Below are 20,098 nucleotides of genomic sequence, written 5' to 3'. Positions count from 1 at the left end.
TATTGGAAGAGAATACCTGCAAAATAAAATAAAATTTTAAAAAATAAGATAAAAATTAAAATCATATTTGAGTAAACTTCTAATGAAATTTGCTTAAAATTCAAGGCTAGTAGACTTCATTTGAAGTCTACCAGCCGTAAGTTTTAAGTAGATTTCAAATGAAGTCTACTCTATCAAAAAAAATAGATCTGAAAAATAATACATTAAAAATATGAAATAAGTTTAAATCTAAAAAACTTTTAAAAATATGATTTAATAGACAAAATAGTTATAAATTAAAGACATATTAATATGAATTTTAATATGTAACTTTATTTGAATATAAATACTAGAACACATATTTTAAATCTATAGATGTAAACCTTACATTTCTAGGAGGAGAAGAGAACAACTATGGAAGAAAATACCTGCAAAATAAGATAAAATTATTAAAAAACATAGAAAAAAAATTAAAGTCATATTTTTGTAGACTTCCAATGAAGTCTGCTTAAACTTTATGGTTTAGTAAACTTCATATGAAGTCTGCAAGCTTTAGTAAACTTCTTTAGAAGTCTACACTGTCTGATAATTTTCAGATCTGAAAAAATCTATATATTTTGAAATGTGAAAATAATTTTAAATCTGAAAATACTTTACATAATATAATTTATAAGGTAAACTAGTAGCAAATTAATGTAGAGAGCTTGATCTATAAATTTATTTGAATATAAACATGTAAATACATATTTAAAATCTATTAATCTAAAACTTACATTTTTAGAGGAGATGATGAAATCCATGAGTGATAATACCTACCAAAAAAAGATAATATTGTGAGAAATAAACATAAAATACACATTTAAAATCTATAGATCTAAAACTTACATTTTTTAAAGGAGAAGATGAAAACCATGAATCATAATATCTAAAATGACAAGATAATATTGTGAGAAAGACTTGAGAAAATTTTAGAGAGAAAGAAGATAATGAGAGAGATTTAGAAACAATTGAGAGAATTTTAGAGAGAAGAGAGAAAGTTTTAGAGAGAAGGGAGAGAGTTTTAAGAACTTGTGCAGCCACTTTAGAGAGAGATTGAATAAATTTTGTTTATATAGGGAGACAAAAATGTAACTAGGTTAAAATTTACGATACTGTAGACTTCGTTTGAAGTCTACTAAAATTAAAATTTTGGAGTAGATCTTACTATAACATAGTAGACCTTTTTGGAAGTCTACTATAATAATTTAATTATTGTTGTTTATTCTTTATTATTTTAATAATTTTAATATATGATTTATTAAATTTATTTCTTTATTTTTTAATAGTTATAGTATATGATTTCACTTTTTTATTCTTAAGGAACTTAACTTAGTTTAAATATAATGATTTTTTGTAAAACAAATTGAAAAATATAGACTGAAAAAGACGTCTTCAGATAAATAGACTTTATTGTAGGTCTACGAAACCCTAAACCACAAATATCAAACCCTAAATGTTTTGCTTGATAATCAAAAAGTCTCATTTATACAAAATATAAACTACTAAACATTAATATGCAGATTTAAGTTAATAAAACAAAAAAAAAACAAAATCTAAAATCTAACCCTATGAAATCAACTACTAAAAGACATAACATGTTAGAACCTTTTGTTTCTAAACTATGAACATAGTCTAGCACATGATAACCAAATTAGTATATATTCTTCAAAATTGTTCGATTATATAAAATTTTAATTTATTTACTTCATATTATCCATTATATTGATGATTAATTAAAAATATCACAATAATTATTTTTATACATTTTCAAAATTAAATTAGTAGACCAAATTAGAGTGTAGACTACAAAACAAGTCTATAAAGTAGACTTCGTAGGAAGTCTATATATATGTAGACTTCTTTTATTACGTGTAGACTTCCAAAGGATAGAAACGTAAAATACATTTATGTTTTTTGTTTGGTCATAAGGGTGAAATAGTACTTTCACTACTCCTTTAGGTTGGTTTTGCATTTGACTGAAAGTGGGGTACACTTTTACATTTGACTTGAATATTTGGGTTGGTTTTAGCAAATGTCCCAAAAATAAATTGTAAATTAAATTGTAAACATTTATCATATTCTTAATAAACGTGAAAACTCTACAAAATTTTAATTTTAGAAACGGAAGGAATATTTTAATTAATTTTAACTAAATAGTGAAATAATTTTAAACGTGATGCTAAAAACTCCACTAGATTTATGATAGAGGGAACAATATTTTAAACTAGATTCCGTTTCATTCACTGAATGAATTGAAGTTGACGGAACAAAAAAAAACTTTTTGGTCAAGTAGTTGGCATAGATGCAAAGTTCTTTAAACTAGATGGTTTGATTTTAAGAAAATGCTAAATAATACAGTACGTATTAGTGGATATAAATTTTACCTAACATTTCATGAAAGATATGGAGAGAGTTGTTCGTGGTGGTCTTAGTATTAACTGTGAAGTTGTTTATTATTCAGTCAAAAAAAACTGTGAAGTTGTTTATTATGAACATATATATACAGAAGTGTTTGTTCTCATGATGCCGATGAAAATGTTCCTCGTGGACTCGTTTGTAGAAAACGCTTACAGTGTATTCTTGTGTTTCAAATATTCGTCGCTTGATGTTAAAATTGTTACTTATAATTTAGTATTATATTAATGATAATATCTATATAAATGATGTTATAAGACGACAAACCCTAAAAAGAAAGAACTGAAGGTCATTTCGAATCTATACAATTAAATGAATGTTATGCCACTAGACATATCCGGAATCAAATAACCGAACCGAATCGAATTTACATATTTTTGAATCGAAAAACTGAAATTGAACCAACAGCTGAATGAAATATCGAAATATTTAAAATATGATTTATATACATAAAATATTAATTAGATTTAGTTTAAAATAACAAATTATCTAAAAGTATTATTTGTAAACCAAATAATCTAAAACCCCAAATTATCCGAATCTTATATTTCAGATTATCTGAACTACTCGATATTTATCCATAAACTACAATTTATCTGATATTTTTTTCGAAAACCTAAATTATCAATAAAATTTAGGTGAATTAACCAAAATTATTCGAAAATCAGAGAGAACTGAGGCTAATTTTCTGGATATAAATATGTTCTCAACCTTGTAATCCGAATACCAAAATAATCGAACCAAATTTCATAATATCCGAATGAATCAACATATATCTATAGAACCTAAAAAACAAACACCGAATTAAATGAACTGAACGGAACCGAAAACCAAAATGTCCAGAAATAAATGATACGAATATAAAAAAAAAGTTATTAAGAGAGGTGATTTGATTATTCTTACATTATGTATTTTGTACAATAGTTAAAGGAAACTTTACCAAAAGATAACAAATGAATAAAAGTCGAACTACTGTATTCTTTAAATTATCTATCCTATACTAAAAGCTGAATACTAAGTGTTTTTAGCCTGTCCACGTAGGATGGGAAATTCCAGCCAATCAGATTGCAGGTTTGGTCCATGTCATTACGAATTAATATGTTTTGGGCTTTTGTTGTTTATTTTTTAAATCATAGAGTAAAAAATGGGCCTAAACCCTGAGTTCCACCGTTTGTTAAAGACCAAGAACATAAGGACTGGCCGCAACACGAAAGTCCGAACATGAAACGATTGTAATTAAGCTTTTCCATTAATTTCTATACCAACTCCTTCCTTTACGTTACATTTAATTTCCTCTTTTTCTACCTAAAAAAAACTTCAGAGATATCTACACTATAAATAATGAGGATGATGTGATCAAATCTCTTCCATTCAATTAACCTGCAACAATATTGACCTCTCATCTCCTCTCCTACTGACAGATTTGATGTCCGGTTGTTCTCCGCAGACGCAGACGGTGGTCATGCTCTTGATTAATGAAAAGTTTGTCCTCCTTATCTTACCTTTTGTTTCTTTATCAGTGGGTTTGATGTCAATCTTTGTTGTTGGTGAAAGAATTGTTCATATGAATGAGTTCTTTTTGTATGATTTATTTTTAACTGTGACTATAGGTTGTTGCAATTTAAAAATTTCACTGGCTCAGCTTTAATTGGAATGTTCACTGATATTCATGTATTTTTCTTTTATAATTGTTTCTTGCAAGATCCAACTCAGTCACACTGATATTTTTTTATTATTATTTTTTCTATTACTTGAACTTTAAAGAAGATGTGAAACGTACTGCATTAGGAAGAGATAAACTTTTTAAAAGAAAAAGACATATCAAAATTATATCACAACAAGAAACTACGAAGTTACAAAACTAAAAGGATAAACTGACACAACATAAGCTAAACATGTATCTAACAAAACATAAGTAAAGACCAGAGAAAAGAAAACACATAAATAGAAAAAAATACAACAATAACAAAAAGTTGAGTATTATTAACCATATAAAAAACGATTGAAAACATATAAAAGGTAAAACACACATCATGTAAGGAATAAACCTCGAAAATAGAAAGGTATAATTGAAGATAGAGATAAGCTTATACAGTAAAAATTCTACAAATTAAGGATGTTGAGATTATGGTATTTTATTATTTTATAGAGTTACTAATTTTGTATAAATTTCATTTTAGATTTTTTGTTTTACAAGATGTGTTTTGTATAAATTAAAAAATATTGATTTTACCATATATGCATTAATTAAATTTCTTTGATGTATATAAAATATGTTTTAAAAGTGGTATAAGTAAAATTTCTCCTTTATAGAATTTAAATGTAGTTTACATTAAATTTTATTAAATATTATCAAAATATATTGAAGTGTTAAGAAAAGTAAAGATGAATTACATTGTGAATATAAAACATATAATATAATGTTTTATTATACTTATATAAATATTATGTATATAAATAATTAATTTATGATTTTAATGAACTATATATTTACAAAAAAAATTCAAAACTTTTATTATTTATTATTTTATCAGTTTATGTCGTATTTTAAATCGATTCAATTTGAAAACAAAAAATATTATAGTGTTTATTAATTTATTGATTATTAATTTATAGATTTTCTACTGTATTTAAATATACAATAGAAAAATATGCATTCGAAAATGAAATTTAATAAATATATTTTATTGTAGGTCCATATTTGTGCGGCAGACTATATATGATGAGAAACAAATACTTTCATAAAATTATTTGCCATTAAAAAGTGGAAAGAAAATTATGTTGGTAACAAATATTAGTCCTAAAATAATAATGACTAGGAAAAAACATTACTTAACCATATCTAATATAGTTCAATAACTAATTAAAAACAATGTAGAAAATTAGTTATAGCCTAAACACCAATAATAAGATTTTACTTTAATAAATCCATCAATATTACTCAAAATTTTAAATAAGAATTACCAAAAAATAGAAAATAATATAATATGCAGTCAATGAAAATTAAAGACTTGGATGAAAAAATCACGTCAGAGTAATTTTGCATTTGGAATGTTAGTAATGCTACTCATTTTCTGTTTTGAGAATTGTATAGCTATTGTATAACTCTCTAAACCTAGAAAAAGATGAAAATCATTTAATAAAAATTTATAAAAATAATCTCAAACAAAAGAATACACATAATAATAAAAACAAAAAGTAACAAATGTAAAAAATATAAATCCATTGTATATCTTTAAACCTTGAAATAAAACAAAAATGATGAAAATTATTTATTAAAAAAATATAAAAATAATCTCAAACAAATTACATATTAATCGACAGTCGGAAGCCACAGCTTCTACTGCTTGTGCCCATGACCGGCTTGCAGCAGACCTAAACATAATAAAGGTATTTTTAATTAAAATTAGAACTTTTCACTTCCACAATTTTTTAAAGCTTTTCTGATAAATTATTCTATTCACAGATTTACAATGCCCAACATATCCACCAAACGATGGTACAATCAAATAAGGACTTACACAGAGTCTCTACCCAGTTATACAAGTATGTATCTTTTTTATATAAATAACTATGGTTTGGTATATAATATAATTTAAGTTAACTAATTTAATTTTTACCAATTTTAGGCTATTTCTTTTTATGGTCCACATCAAACCTTACGTTCTTCAAAAGACTTGATCTCCTTTTTATATTACTTATGATTAGTTAAACTACTCTTTTTTGTTTTTAAACAATTGCATAAACTTGATATTCACCATTTTTTCATCATTTTGGAAAATACAATGTTCCCATTAAGCTACTCTTTTTGTTTTTAAACAATTGCATAAATTTGATATTCACCAATTTTTCCATCATTTTGGAAAATACAATGCTTCCATTCAAAACAAAAAAAATGAAACTTATAATCAGAAAATTAACTATCAACACACTTTTCCGCGCGTAGCGCGGACAAAGACTCTAGTTATGAAATAAAAAAGACAACCAATGTAAAATAAACATTTTTCTTGAGAAAGCAAAAAAAGAAGGAGAAGTTGAGTATGACGTGGGCAAAAGAGTCAGCGAGAGCCATCTAAAAAAATGTCAACCAAACATTAATCGGATGTCTTCACAGATAGTTAACGAAAACCCTACCAGAAAAAAAGAAAAATATCCAATATAAATTGATAAATATTTACAACTATAAGTATCTCTCTCGTGTGGATCCTCATCATCATTTCATGTGAAGGACAATCTGAGAAGACACAACAAATTAAGATCCTCACCAACATATATATATATTACACACATAGTGATAACAAAAAAATCGATGGGAGATCATCATGATTTCATAAACTCTGGAAGCTGGTGGAAAGTATCTTCTTCTTCCTCAATATCTTCTTCCTCTTCCATGAGAGCAAACTCAAATGAATCTGGTGGTTCTGCTGTTTTCCATGATAAGCTTCATCATCAAGATCATCATTCGTTAGCTACTGATCACCATCTACAGATGATTGGTCTAGGGCTTTCTTCACAATCACCAGTTGATCAATGGAATCAATCTCTCCTGTGAGTCTTCAGATTGTTTCCTTTTTTCTTGGTTCGAATCATTGTGTAACAATAAACTTAATGATTGTGTGTTCTGTCCTTTGTTTTTTTCATTGCGGGGAACAAAAGAAGAGGAGATAGTAAAGCGGAGACAAGCTTCGGAGGGATGCTTCAAGAGAATCTCAATTTAGATGCGACCTCAAACGCAAACGCTAACACGACGTCATCCACAACGTCTTACCAGCTTCAAGAATCTGATTCCTCTCACCACCAAGCTTTGTGGCGAGACCCACATATCAATAATAACGATTTCAAACCGCAGCTAAACATGACGAGCAGCAACCGCGGGTTCTTTTCAGATCACCCTCAGTTCAGTCCTCATGGGAGCTCAAGTACCGACAGTAGCACAGTGACATGTCAAGGTTTCTCTATTGACAACTCGACCAACACCATGTACGGAACATCAACAACTCCTAACTCCTCTTCAGCTATGTTCCATCAACATCAAGGAGCTGGCTACAACTTGGCTGGCTCTTCCGAACAGCAACCGTCGAGGAATCATCAGCAATCAAATCTTGGTTACTCTCAGTTCGGTTCCTCCACCGGAAACTACGACCAGATAGCGACGGCGCTACCTTCGACTTGGTTTTTAAGATCTTCGCCGCCGAAACCACACAGTCCTTTGAGATTCTCTAACAACGCGACGTTTTGGAACCCTGCGGCGACGGCTGGAAACGTGGGTCCTACTCAACATGACGCGTCGTCGAACTTTTTTCCGTCGATACAGCCGCCTCAGCTTCACCGGCCGAGTTTTGAGGAGCAACCCAAGGTTTATATATATAATATATATAGCTGCACGAGTTATATCCACGGATGTTTTACATAGATATGGATTGTTTTCGGTTCAGAGTGTATCTGAGATTCGAGATTCGAGTAGCAGTGATGTAAAGAGAGGCGGAGGTGATCAACCGGCGGCGAAAAGGGCTAAGAGCGAAGCAGCGTCTCCGTCACCAGCTTTCAAGGTATATTTTGCTTTTATTATTAAAGATATAAAATAATAAAAGCTTCTTTTTGGGACTCTATTAAAGGCATCTTTATGCACATTGATATTTTTTATAAATGGTTTAAATATACAAATATTTCCCTGGTTTTGTCAAAAGAAAAAAAAAACGAATCTTTTTGTTAATTAAAGAAAAACCCTAATTTAAACACGTTTATTAGGTTTTATCATTTCCATCCAAAAATATTTTTGATTTAGACAACCCATATCCATATATTTTTTTTTCACAAAATAAGCAGGCTTTCTAAGTTGTATTCTTTTGATATCATTAATACAAACATTCTTCCCCAAATTCTTGCATGATTGCAAGATTTCTTAAGTTTTTTTCTGCTTAATTATATTAAAATATTTGTTTCTGCTGAATTAGGTGAGGAAAGAGAAAATGGGGGACAGAATCGCTGCGCTCCAACAATTGGTTTCACCTTTCGGAAAGGTACTCTCTCTCTATCTCTGCAATTTTTTGCTTTAGCTTTCAGAAAGATGATGAGTGTGTATTAGTATATTTGTCTACTGTCATTATTAGTATATCTTTCTTTTTGTTATAAAGTACTCCTATGTTATTCTATAGATATTATTTTTGGGGATGATGAATGAAATACAATTCTTAGATTTTGTTTTACTGAATCTCATGTGGTTTTGTGTCAGACTGACGCAGCCTCAGTGCTCTCTGAAGCCATTGAATACATTAAGTTTTTACACCAACAAGTTTCTGTAAGTTTGCCCATCCCTTGTTTTTATAGTATATAACTTTTTGTTTTCTTTTGCTACACAATATTAGTATAAGTTAGTTATTGTATTTCTACTGATGTACAAACCCGCAAATGATTATACTTCAGGCTCTGAGCACCCCATACATGAAAAGTGGAGCTTCTTTACAGCATCAACAGGTAGTTATTTTATTATAGTTTTCTGTACATTATTACTGTTATCATTATACAATTGAATTAGAGTATAGCTCTCGTTCGTGTTCTTTATTACATGTATTTATTTAATGGTTTCTTCATCTTCAAGATTTGACAAAACATTATTCCAAAAAAACAATGTAGCGAGATGCTTTTGCAATCAAAGAGGATTATTGAAGTTTAATTAGCTTTTTATTTACCAATGATGCAGAGTGATCATCCCAAAGAGCTAGACGTATCAGAAGAGCCAGATCTTAGAAGTCGAGGCTTATGCTTAGTGCCAGTTTCGAGCACGTTTCCAGTGACACACGATACTACAGTAGATTTCTGGACTCCTACATTTGGTGGGACTTTTAGATAGATTCATATATATAGATGAAAAAATTATATTAGATGTCGGTTGACGTATATATATATACGTTGATTTGCTGATAAGAAAATCATTAGCATTTTAAACGAAGAGGGGAGTTCAATTAACGGACAAGTGAAAAGTGTCTGTCCCATTTTTTTTAGATTTATAAAAAAATAATGTGTAACTGAAGAACTATATATAGAGATTGCTATCGAGATTTGACTTCCACTAGTAGAAATTACTCCTATAGTCACGTTTTAGTCACTTATGTGTGTGACTATTTTTTGATTAGTCACGAAAAAGTCTCGATTAGTCACAAAATATGAAAATAGGAAAAAACGTGACTAATCGTGTCATTTCCGTGGCACTAATAGTCATGTTTTTGTCACAAAAGATAATGTGACTAGATATAGACACGTTTTGCCACAATAATTTCGTGACTAATCGGACATAATTAAAAACCGTGACCAGATGGTGTTACTTTTTTTAAGTAGTCATGAATTTGTCACATTTTGTTCACGACTATTTAAATCTCTAAACCCTAAGTGAAATTTTGAAACCCTAAACTCTGAATATGCAATGTAGTTTACTATATTATAGCTTAAACTAAGATCTAACTCTTATACAGAGTTAAAAGATTTTAATTTCTTTTTTCAAATCATAACTTTAAACATAACCACAAACCCTACTTCAAACCCTACTTTAAACCTTACCACAAACCTTATCCAAACATCAAAACTTAAATAATAAAATGACTCAAATATAAAAATTCTAGTTAGTTAAAAATGTAAATAAAAAATATAATTTTATATATACTCAGAAGTCAAATTTGTAGTTTAAAAACAATTTTTAATTTTTCTCCTTTTAAATGTGAACTAAATCATTTTAAATATGGATTGAATCCTTTAAAATTTTAAATTCCTCAATTTTGAAGTTAACTTCTACATTACATTTTTAAATTTTATATCTAATAATCTAAATTATCTGAAAACTATGAACCAAATACCTAGAAATAACAACCTAACGATAATAACAAAATACATATAATGGTAGAGGATGCATGTGTTACAAAGAAAAAAGAAAACAAAGTCGGGAAAAAAAGAAAAAAAAAAAAGAAAGAAAGATAAAAGCAAGATACTTTAGTGAAATTTTCTCATTGGTCTATACCTTTTGACAAGGATAACTGTCTTAACCATTGATCAATTTGATCTAATGGCTCATATTACTTCATTCCTTTTTCTCTCGTTCTCCCATGTACCTTTTCCTCTGTAAACAAGTATTATCTTCTTCTACAAACGATTCTCTTCCTCTTAACACAAACAAATCGATTTCATCGATTCTGGTCACCTAATTCCTTTCTTCTACTCCACTCACATAATCTTTTCACCAACCACTATAGTATTTTATCAAACCGAATCTCTTCCTTCTGCCATCACCAGATCTCCTTCACTGTCTACCAAATCTACTCCTACGATACGATGTTGTTGTTGCGCCTGAGACTGGTGTGAAATGCAGTTATCGTCGGAGTTGTTCTCGCACACGGAGATTCGATGTTCGGCATCAGATCTAGATCGTACAAACATCTCGGCTCACAGATCTGGTATGAGACAATTTGGAGTAAAGAACAGCTGGAGTAGTGGAGGCACACCAGAGGCGAAGGATGAGATAGCAGAGACATGCCGCATGTAGTGACGAGGCGGAGGAGTGACGAACCGCAGGCAGAGGCGCGACTAACCGAATGCAGAGGCGCGACGTGACAAACCAGAGGCTAGGGCGGAGCTGTGCCGGCGAAGTTAAATCTCCGGTCAAGCTCACGCTTTTGTATATGTGTGTATATATGTTATACTTATATGTATGATATATAAATATGTATATGACACCATATATACGAAAAACATATTTGTATTGTTTTTTAATTCATTAATTCTTAATTTGCTAATTATTTTTTTTTGTTTTTTTTTAATAAATAGTCACGGAATAGTCACAAACACTAAGCGTGACAAATATAAACCACGAAAATAACAGTGTCAAAAACGTGACTGTTTTATACACGTTTAGTCACGGTAAATTTTGGTCACGATCGTATACACACGAAATTTTTTCGTGACTTTTCGTGTCTACATCAATGTATAGTCACGAAAAATTAGCGTTAGTCAAGAAAATTTTCGTGTCTATATAACATTTTTCTACTAGTGTTCTACTTTCTTTTCACACGATTAACTCCAAACATTAGATAAGTCTTTTCTTGCTTCTGTTATACGATAGTATGTATAAAACTAAAAGATAGACATGAAATATTCGTTATAGAAGAATGTAGGGATCGATAATTCAAGTAGTCTTCATTGATTCAGAGAGGGAGAAAGATGATTTAATAATGGCGAAAAGGAGCTTTTGTTTCTTTCTTTATTTAGCTATTCAATTGTTTTTTGAAAAGGAATAATTAGATTCCACGAATAAGAGAGAGAGTAATGTGTTGATATGCACATTTTGATTGGACAAGAGAGAGAAAAATCGAACAGATATATTTTATAACTTTGGAATAATGTTAGTGGAAGTAAAATGATGGCCCACAATCGTTTTACTTTTATTTTTCTCTCAAAATGTTTTTATCTGAATTAATTTTGTAATATAAAAAAGCACTTTGTGCCCTTTCCATTTTTATTACACTGAATTGTTTGTTTAAGACCATCGTTTGAATTTGCTCCAATGGTACTCTATTTTAGAGTAGAAAATAGAGTGATGAACAAAAAAAAAACAAGTTACTCTATATTTGGAGTAAACCTATTTTTCACTCTATTATAGAGTGAGAAATAGAGTATCATTGGAGCATTTTTACTCTAAACTCTATTTTAAAGTGAAAAAATAAAGTGGGATTGGAGATGCTCTAAAGGGATAGCAGTAGTTTCAAAGAGAATAGTTTTGAGAAAAATGGATGGACCAACTTGGTCCTGCTATTTTGTTTTCAACTACTCTAGTAGTTTTAGAAAACTTTTTACTTCTTATCTGGAATTTTGAACCAACACAGTGTGATATAGTGACGTGAGATTATTGCACTGACCTATCAATTTCATGTCGATCTTGATATGTTTTATCCATTATAATTTTCCTTTTATAAATATGAAAATCCTAAAAATGAGATTGTTGTAAAAGGTACATGCAGACTTCTTTATAAATGATGTGATTACCAATTAACAATAAACAACAATTTTTTTTACCAATTAACAATCGTATTCATGGATTTAGCACTTGCTCATGCATAAGAGTTTACATTAGTATACTGGATTTATCTATCAATTAGTATTCTAAATGTAGTATACAAAAGTTATAGAAAATTCATGAGTGATGACTGACAGACATGTATTTGTCAGAAATAAATTATGCCATATATCAGATTATCTTATTTATTTGGTAGTAGCTGCGATAGTTTTCTTTAGAAAATGGTATTTGGTTTGGTTTTGAAAATCTATATTAAAATACAGAAATTATAACCATTCCTTCTTCAGGATCATTCATACACTTACTTTAATTGTCTCTCTGCCAAAACTCCACTATCTATTTTTTTTTCGCCCAACACATGTAATCTATCTTGAAATCACCTAGCCAACAATATCTTCTTGTTATCACACGATGCATTATATCAAGGAAAGCTAACTCAAGCCTAGATATTAGACCAAATGTGGCTCTTGTGAGTATATGAGAATCAAGCCAGCAGTCATTTCTTGCACTTTCCCTTTGGCATTCACATCATTACTCAAACACGTGTACCTGGTGGCTTACTTAACTACCCTTTTGTTGAATCTGATTTGTTGTTACATGATGATATCCAGTGGTGGCGGAGCCAGAAATGTTTTGTAAAGGGATCGGAAAAAAATAAAAAAAATAAAATTTATATACCACAAAAAACTATATATACTCTAGGCACACTCTATTGTCTGTCGAATGTAAAAATTTATTCAAACAAAAAAATGGTTGTATAATGACCGCTTCTTTATTTAGAGTGTTATGTATTTTTAAAGTTTTTAAGAAAAAATAGCTAACAGTGAATAAAAAACAAAACTCTATCTCTATCTCTAAAATACACATGATTATTGCAGTTTTACTCTACGCACACTCATAGCTTGAAACTTTTTTATGACAGTTTTATTGGCTAAAAAAAACAACCTAAAATTTAACTAAAAAATAATTTTAGAGCACGAGTTAGGAGTCCGCCGTCATCTTCTGTTCCCAAGGAAGAAGAATATATTTTATTTTCTTTTTATGTTTACTTGTTTTATAATATTTCTACATTGTAAATTAGTTAGACCTAATACAATTTGGGATTAAACTAACATATTACTAAAGAATAAAATAACAAAACATGTTTAGGAATTTTATATTTTTGGGTAATTATCAAAAAATGAGGTTAAAACTAATATAACTCCAAAGTTTCAATAATATAAAGTATAATTATTTTAGTTGTATAATTAAATTTTAGCTTCAGTGTTTAGTAATTATTTTTGTGGGATCAAAATTATTTTTTTAGTGGGGTCAACACAAATTTTTCTTAAAACAAAACAATATATATTTTTAAAAGTAGTGGGGTCAGCTGACCCCCTCCTCATATGCTGCCTCCGCCCCTGATGATATCTAATTCTTGTATAATCCATTGTTTACAATTCTTATTTTTACTAAATATTTTTGTTTTATGGATCATTCACTTTCTTCTGGAAGAGAAATGATGTCCCATCTTCCAAAATTTATGATCTAGAAAAGTGGCGTCGTTTTGACATTGTCATCTAAATAATTGACAAGAATGTCAAGAAGACTGAGGAACAATCCAATATTTTTAAAATTTTAAATGTTGTGTTTAATTTTTAAATATGAAGTCTAGAGCATAATTTTTCAGTATCTGACTGAACTATATCCATGCCAAGCATAAAATTAGAACATTAGATTAATTGGTTAGTTACTTTGAAGTGTAAACTTATTTAACAAAAGATGTGCACAATGCGAATTATAATTATTGTATACAATTTTAAAAACAATATACAATAGTTCATAACTTACAACATATTCTAAATATGCTTAGGCATTACGGTTTGTGTTTAAGTTGCCAAACTTAGTTAACTAAATCCCGCAATGAGCATTTAAATGAATTCAACACTGAGTTGCATATCCACTTCTTCAAGTTTGTTTGGTTACCTAACCGAATTTTCTTATTTCCAAAGTAGTATATAAAATAAAAGAAGACAAATTAGTAAAATAAACATGATGACCCAACAAAATTAGAATTGTAACATTTGAATTTAGTGTTTCAAACGTTAACCGAAAACGTTTCACCTAGGAACAATATATATAAACCTAATAATTATTTTCCAGTTGTTGACAAAAAAAAAATTATTTGCCAGTTATTTTACATATAGTTTATTTTCCTGTTTTGGATTGGGTAACTACAAAATCTATTGGGCCGTACAATATTCTCATGTGTACCCCAAGGATTGGGTAAATATAAAATTCGTTATTGGGCCGTACAGTATTCTAATTTGTATTATTATTATTATTATTATTATTATTATTATTATTATTATCCAAACTCTATCCAGAGAGTAATACTAATAATATTCCTCCATTTAGTGGAGTATTTTTTTAAGCTTATCCAACAAATGTTGGTTAACGAATTTTTTCCTACTTGACACGATTTACTTTCGTTTTTGCTTATGAAACCCAAAAGTTGAGTCAAGAATCAAGAGAAAAGGACTTCAGCCGAACGTCACCGTTTCACCTGAAACCTTTTTAACAAAGACCTGCTGAGATAATCACAACACATTTAGCGTCTCTCCGTCGAGCTTTCTCCGTCGAGACTTCGCCTTCATCCCCAAAAACCTTATGGAACTTCTCCGATCCAACTTGTCTAGGGTTCAGATCCCCGAACCCACCCACCGCATCTACAAGCACGAGTGTTGCCTCTCCTTCGACACCCCGGTAAACCTCTCGATAACCCCTCTCACCTCGTTTTCTTGTTATTGACTCTTTCGAAGTGGCGGCGACTCACTGATGTGTGGTGATGATGTTTACAGAGATCGGAAGGAGGATTGTTCGTAGACATGAACAGCTTCCTTGCTTTTGGAAAAGACTACGTTGCTTGGAATCACGAGAAGACGGGGAATCCTGTTTATCTCCACATCAAGGACACTCCCAAGTCTGTTCCCGAGGATCGCCCTCTCAAGAAACCTACTCTCCTCGCTATTGGTATGAAACAATTCGCCTCGACCCCGATTCAGAAAAATATATAGTGCTGTTCGTTTGGTTGACGCAGCCGCAGGTACCTGCCTCTGCGTCAATTTTTTTAATAAACTCTTGTTTGTTTCATTGACGTTTCATTGACGCCGGTACTGCGTCTTCGTCTAAACGCTGCGTCCTCGCGTCGATCGCCGAAAAATCTGCGTCTACGATTAATACTGCGGCGTCTACGAAACGAACAACAACTATTTTCATTGACTATTTTCATTGACGCCGACATCGGAAAACTGCGGCAACCAAACGAACATGACTTATATATGCATTAATCATTTAATCCCTAACTGAATTGCAATGGCGTAACTGTTTTATAAGATTCTCATTTGAGGATTTTCTTGCTTGTAATTTTGCAGGTGTTGATGGAGGATTTGACAACAATGAGACTGAGTATGAGGAATCTTATAGCATAGTCATACTTCCAGACTTTGTTTCACTTCCTTTCCCTTCTGTTGAACTACCAGAGAAGGTATTAGAGAAATGATTTACAGCAACATGATCTGTGCATGTATTTAGCTCTTTCTATTTATTTCGTGATTATAATAGGTGAGGATTGCGGTTGATACTGTTCTGAGTGCCGTTGGTGCTGAGCGGAGAGAGCAAGTTGCAGCTTGGACAGCTGAGGAGAAGAAAGCTAGTGAACATGCTTTGACGGTGCAGCAGCTTAAGAGCGGCGTTGTTATTCCTCCCTCTGGTTGGAAATGTGCCAAGTGTGATAAGAAGGAGAATCTCTGGCTTAATCTTACCGATGGGATGATTCTCTGTGGGAGGAAAAATTGGGATGGGACTGGTGGAAACAACCATGCTGTTGAGCACTACAAGGAAACAAGCTACCCTCTTGCTGTAAAACTTGGAACTATCACCGCTGACTTGGAAGCAGCAGGTAATGGAAACTTGTCTTGTTTCCTTAATCTAATTTTAGTGGAGAAATGTTTTATGTGGTTGGAATCCCGTACGTACATACATTGTCAAAATAAAGATGAATCCGTATTCACTGTTGTGAATAGATAATGCAGTTGAGTGCTAGCTTTCGGCTGGACTTCCTTCATCACTTTGTTTTTATGTGTTCATTTTCATGTTCGTGGGAAGGTTTTAATATCTTTAGCACTTTCGGTTGCAAATATTTTGGCAGATGTTTATTCTTACCCTGAAGATGACAGTGTTTTGGACCCACTCCTGGCTCAGCATCTGGCCCATTTTGGAATCGACTTCTCCTCGATGCAGAAGGTCAGTATGGTCTTAGTCATGAATCTCGTAAACTGCGTTTTCATTAAAGGCTCAATCTTAGGTATTCTTGTAGTTTTGGGGCTTGTATAGATACCCTTTCTGGGTCACTTTGGTCAACTGCTGGTTGTTCCAGAATGCTTCTCTCTTGACCTCTTTTTTTTTCTCACTATCAACTGCCACAAAACAACCTTGTTTTCTTCAACATCTTGTAAATACGTGGCACATGTAGGCACATGTATGAGGCTAAATTTCCCATTTGCCAAGAGCAAGTAGACTCACATCAGTGTTATTGCATACTATTTTATGCTATTTCTTGTTCTACTGTCCCTGTTTGCTAGTTTATTGCTTAAAGATATGCTATTTTGATAAAGCATTTTTATCTGAATAATCTCGACTTTCTTGGGTTGTTTGAATCAATCTTTACAGACAGAAATGACAACTGCCGAAAGAGAACTTGATCAAAATACGAATTTTGATTGGAACCGTATACAAGAGAGTGGAAAAGAATTGGTGCCAGTTTTTGGACCTGGATATACTGGACTTGTCAATCTTGGGAACAGGTATTCTTTGTAATTAAAATCTTATCAGGGATTTCATTTCCTTGTTGATGCCTTATGCCCGTTTCATTTCCTTTGCTAGTTGCTACTTGGCAGCTACGATGCAGATTCTTTTCTCGACCCATTCGTTTATTTCAAGGTACTATTTGCAAGTAGATCATTAGCCTTGTTTCCTTTTATTACTTGTATTACTAAAGGCAAAACAAATCTTGTAGAATCCACTGTAGTAACTAAAGGCAAAACAAACCTTGTAGAATCCACTGTAGTAACTTCTTGTACTAAAATTGTTGCAGATACTTCTCACATCAGAGCTTAAAGTTGGCATTTGAAATGGCTCCTGCTGATCCAACTTTGGACCTCAATATGCAATTGTGAGTTTCTGCTAGAAAAATTATTACTATGTTTTATACTCTTGAGTTTCTGTTATCATACGGTTAAACTTTTGACACACTAAAGATAAAAAGGTTCTAACATTATATTTGTGGATGCTTTGTATCTGCATGATCCATCCTCAAGTTTTTGTTATTTCTCCGCTTGGTTCTAATATGCTGTTCAGTTTGTTTTAAATCTGATTTCCATGAGGAAAGTTGCATGTGGGTTTTGCATATTCATTTCCTAAATTTTTGGTGGCAGGACAAAGCTTGGACATGGTTTACTATCTGGGAAGTACTCTATTCCTGTAACAGAGGTATGAATATTTAAAGAGACTTATATTATCCAAACCACGGCATTTGGCCTCAGTACATTGATTTTCCCATTCTTATAAATGCAGAAGGATGCTGCAACTGCAGAAGCTGTAAGATTCTATTTGATATGTTTATTAAATATCTTGTCCATATTGTCTTTTGAATAAAATATACATACGCAAAGATGGCACAAATTGTTTTGTACTGTGTTGATTTCTAATGACTTTACATATTTGCTTGGCTTTAATCGATAACAGAGGCAAGAAGGAATCCCTCCTCGCATGTTCAAATCGGTAGTTGCTGCTGGCCATGGAGAGTTCTCTTCTATGAGACAGCAGGTGAAAACCATGTCTTTTGGAATGTTAAGAATTTTGACTGGTGCTCCTGTCTACACATCTCTTTATTGAATTCATTAAGATTTCACACTAACTAGCACCATTCTGTTTTGTAGGATGCTCTCGACTTTTTCCTCCACTTGCTAGATAAAGTTGAGCGTGGCAACAACACGAGACCAGATTTAGACCCCTCGAGGAGCTTCAAGTTTGGAGTAGAAGAAAAGATCCTTTGTTCATCTGGGAAGGTCTCATATAATAAGAGGGATGACTGTATTCTTTCTTTGAACATTCCACTGCAGGAGGCAACTAATAAAGGTATATCTTGTTCTTCTCTGTTCCGCTTGCTTTTATCATTTGGCCTGTTCCTTAATTATGTGGTGTTTTGTTTTGCTATACCTTTGTTGATCAAGATGAATTAGAAGCCATTAACAACCAGAAGCAGGCAAAGGATTGGAAGAAAATAATATGTGAGTTAGTTGACTCAAGTTTAGTATATTTCATAGTTTCTCTGCAGTATCTAAGATATTATTCTAAGCAGGTCAACTGATGATATTGTACGCCCACGAGTTCCTTTAGAAGCTTGTCTAGCAACGTTTGCATCACCAGAGCAGATTCATGATTACTACAGCACTGCTCTGAAGGGAAAGACAACAGCTATCAAGTATGATGTTTCTTTTCTTAGTGAATCCTAGCACAAAATCAATGTATACTAATCTTTGAGTGGGTGAACATTTGTGCAGGACAACTGGTTTGACGTCTTTCCCAGATTACTTGGTCTTGCACATGCGGAAGTAAGTTGTTATGGATGCAGGCTGGGTGCCAAAGAAGCTTGGTCTCTTACTGAAACACTAATCCTTTTATGTTTCCCTACTTGCATTGTATATACACAATGCTTATTTTTTTTTTTCTTGATGAGACAGATGTGTACATTGATGTTCCGGATGTAATTGATATCAGCCACATGCGCAGCCAAGGGCTTCAACCTGGAGAAGAACTGTTGCCAGATGCCGGTATGTCACTGATTTTGTAAAAGAATGCTATTTCATCTAATTCGCCTGAATAATGGTTGACTTAATTCTGTACAGTTCCAGAAGAAGTGATGGAAACTGCACAGCCTGTGGCCAATGAGGAGATAGTTGCACAACTCGTCTCAATGGGATTTAACCAGCTTCATTGCCAGAAAGCCGCCATAAATACGTCTAATGTTGGGGTTGAAGAGGCGACGAACTGGTTATTTTCTCACATGGATGATCCAGGTAGCTGAATATATTTCCAGGCTTGATTTTACCAACCTATAACATGATGATGTATTAAATGTTATCATAGATATCGACGCACCAATCTCCCATCAGGCATCTGACGTTGACCAATCAAGCGTTGATACCTAATCTCCTTTGGTTTTGCTGAAGAGGTTGCTCGAAAGGCACTCAAAGCCTCGGTAAAGTCTTTCTTTTAACGCTTTTCGGCAAATTAATGTAGTTTTTTGGTGAGGATCTTTTTTTTTGGTCTCATTACCGACATTATTTATATTCAGGGAGGAGATATAGAGAAAGCAACAGATTGGATATTCAACAACCCTAATGCATCTGTTTCAGACATGGACGTTTCCTCTAGCAGTTCAGCGCAAACTCCAGCTCAGACTGGACTACCAGACGGAGGAGGGAGTTAGTTCCTGAATACTCCTTTACACCTTCCAAAAACGTTATCAGATCCTAACTCTAAAAGCTTCCAAAAAAAGGTGCAGGA

The 20,098-nt window shown here is 32.0% G+C and overlaps 1 protein-coding gene and 1 pseudogene across 2 annotated transcripts; both read left to right on the top strand.

Annotated features, from left to right (window-relative positions):
* Nucleotides 1-6,613: 6,613 nt before the first annotated feature.
* On the top strand, nucleotides 6,614-11,213 carry LOC106357481 (transcription factor bHLH123). Of its 2 annotated transcripts, none has more exons than XM_013797143.3 (7): nucleotides 6,614-6,981; nucleotides 7,093-7,789; nucleotides 7,869-7,982; nucleotides 8,388-8,453; nucleotides 8,666-8,731; nucleotides 8,857-8,907; nucleotides 9,134-11,213. In XM_013797143.3, the coding sequence occupies exons 1-7, from the start codon at nucleotides 6,743-6,745 to the stop codon at nucleotides 9,281-9,283; spliced, it is 1,383 nt and encodes a 460-aa protein (XP_013652597.2). In that variant the 5' UTR covers nucleotides 6,614-6,742; the 3' UTR covers nucleotides 9,284-11,213. The 2 variants fall into 2 exon arrangements, with proteins under 2 accessions (XP_013652597.2, XP_013652596.2); XM_013797142.3 differs by having other exon boundaries at nucleotides 6,620-6,981; nucleotides 7,090-7,789.
* Nucleotides 11,214-14,928: 3,715 nt separating this feature from the next.
* On the top strand, nucleotides 14,929-20,016 carry LOC125598490 (annotated as a pseudogene).
* The last annotated feature ends 82 nt before the right edge of the window (nucleotides 20,017-20,098 follow it).

This window comes from Brassica napus, unplaced genomic scaffold (genome assembly GCF_020379485.1).
Source record: "Brassica napus cultivar Da-Ae unplaced genomic scaffold, Da-Ae ScsIHWf_1721;HRSCAF=2350, whole genome shotgun sequence".
Taxonomy (NCBI): domain Eukaryota; kingdom Viridiplantae; phylum Streptophyta; class Magnoliopsida; order Brassicales; family Brassicaceae; genus Brassica; species Brassica napus.
This window is presented reverse-complemented; position numbering and strand designations above follow the sequence as displayed.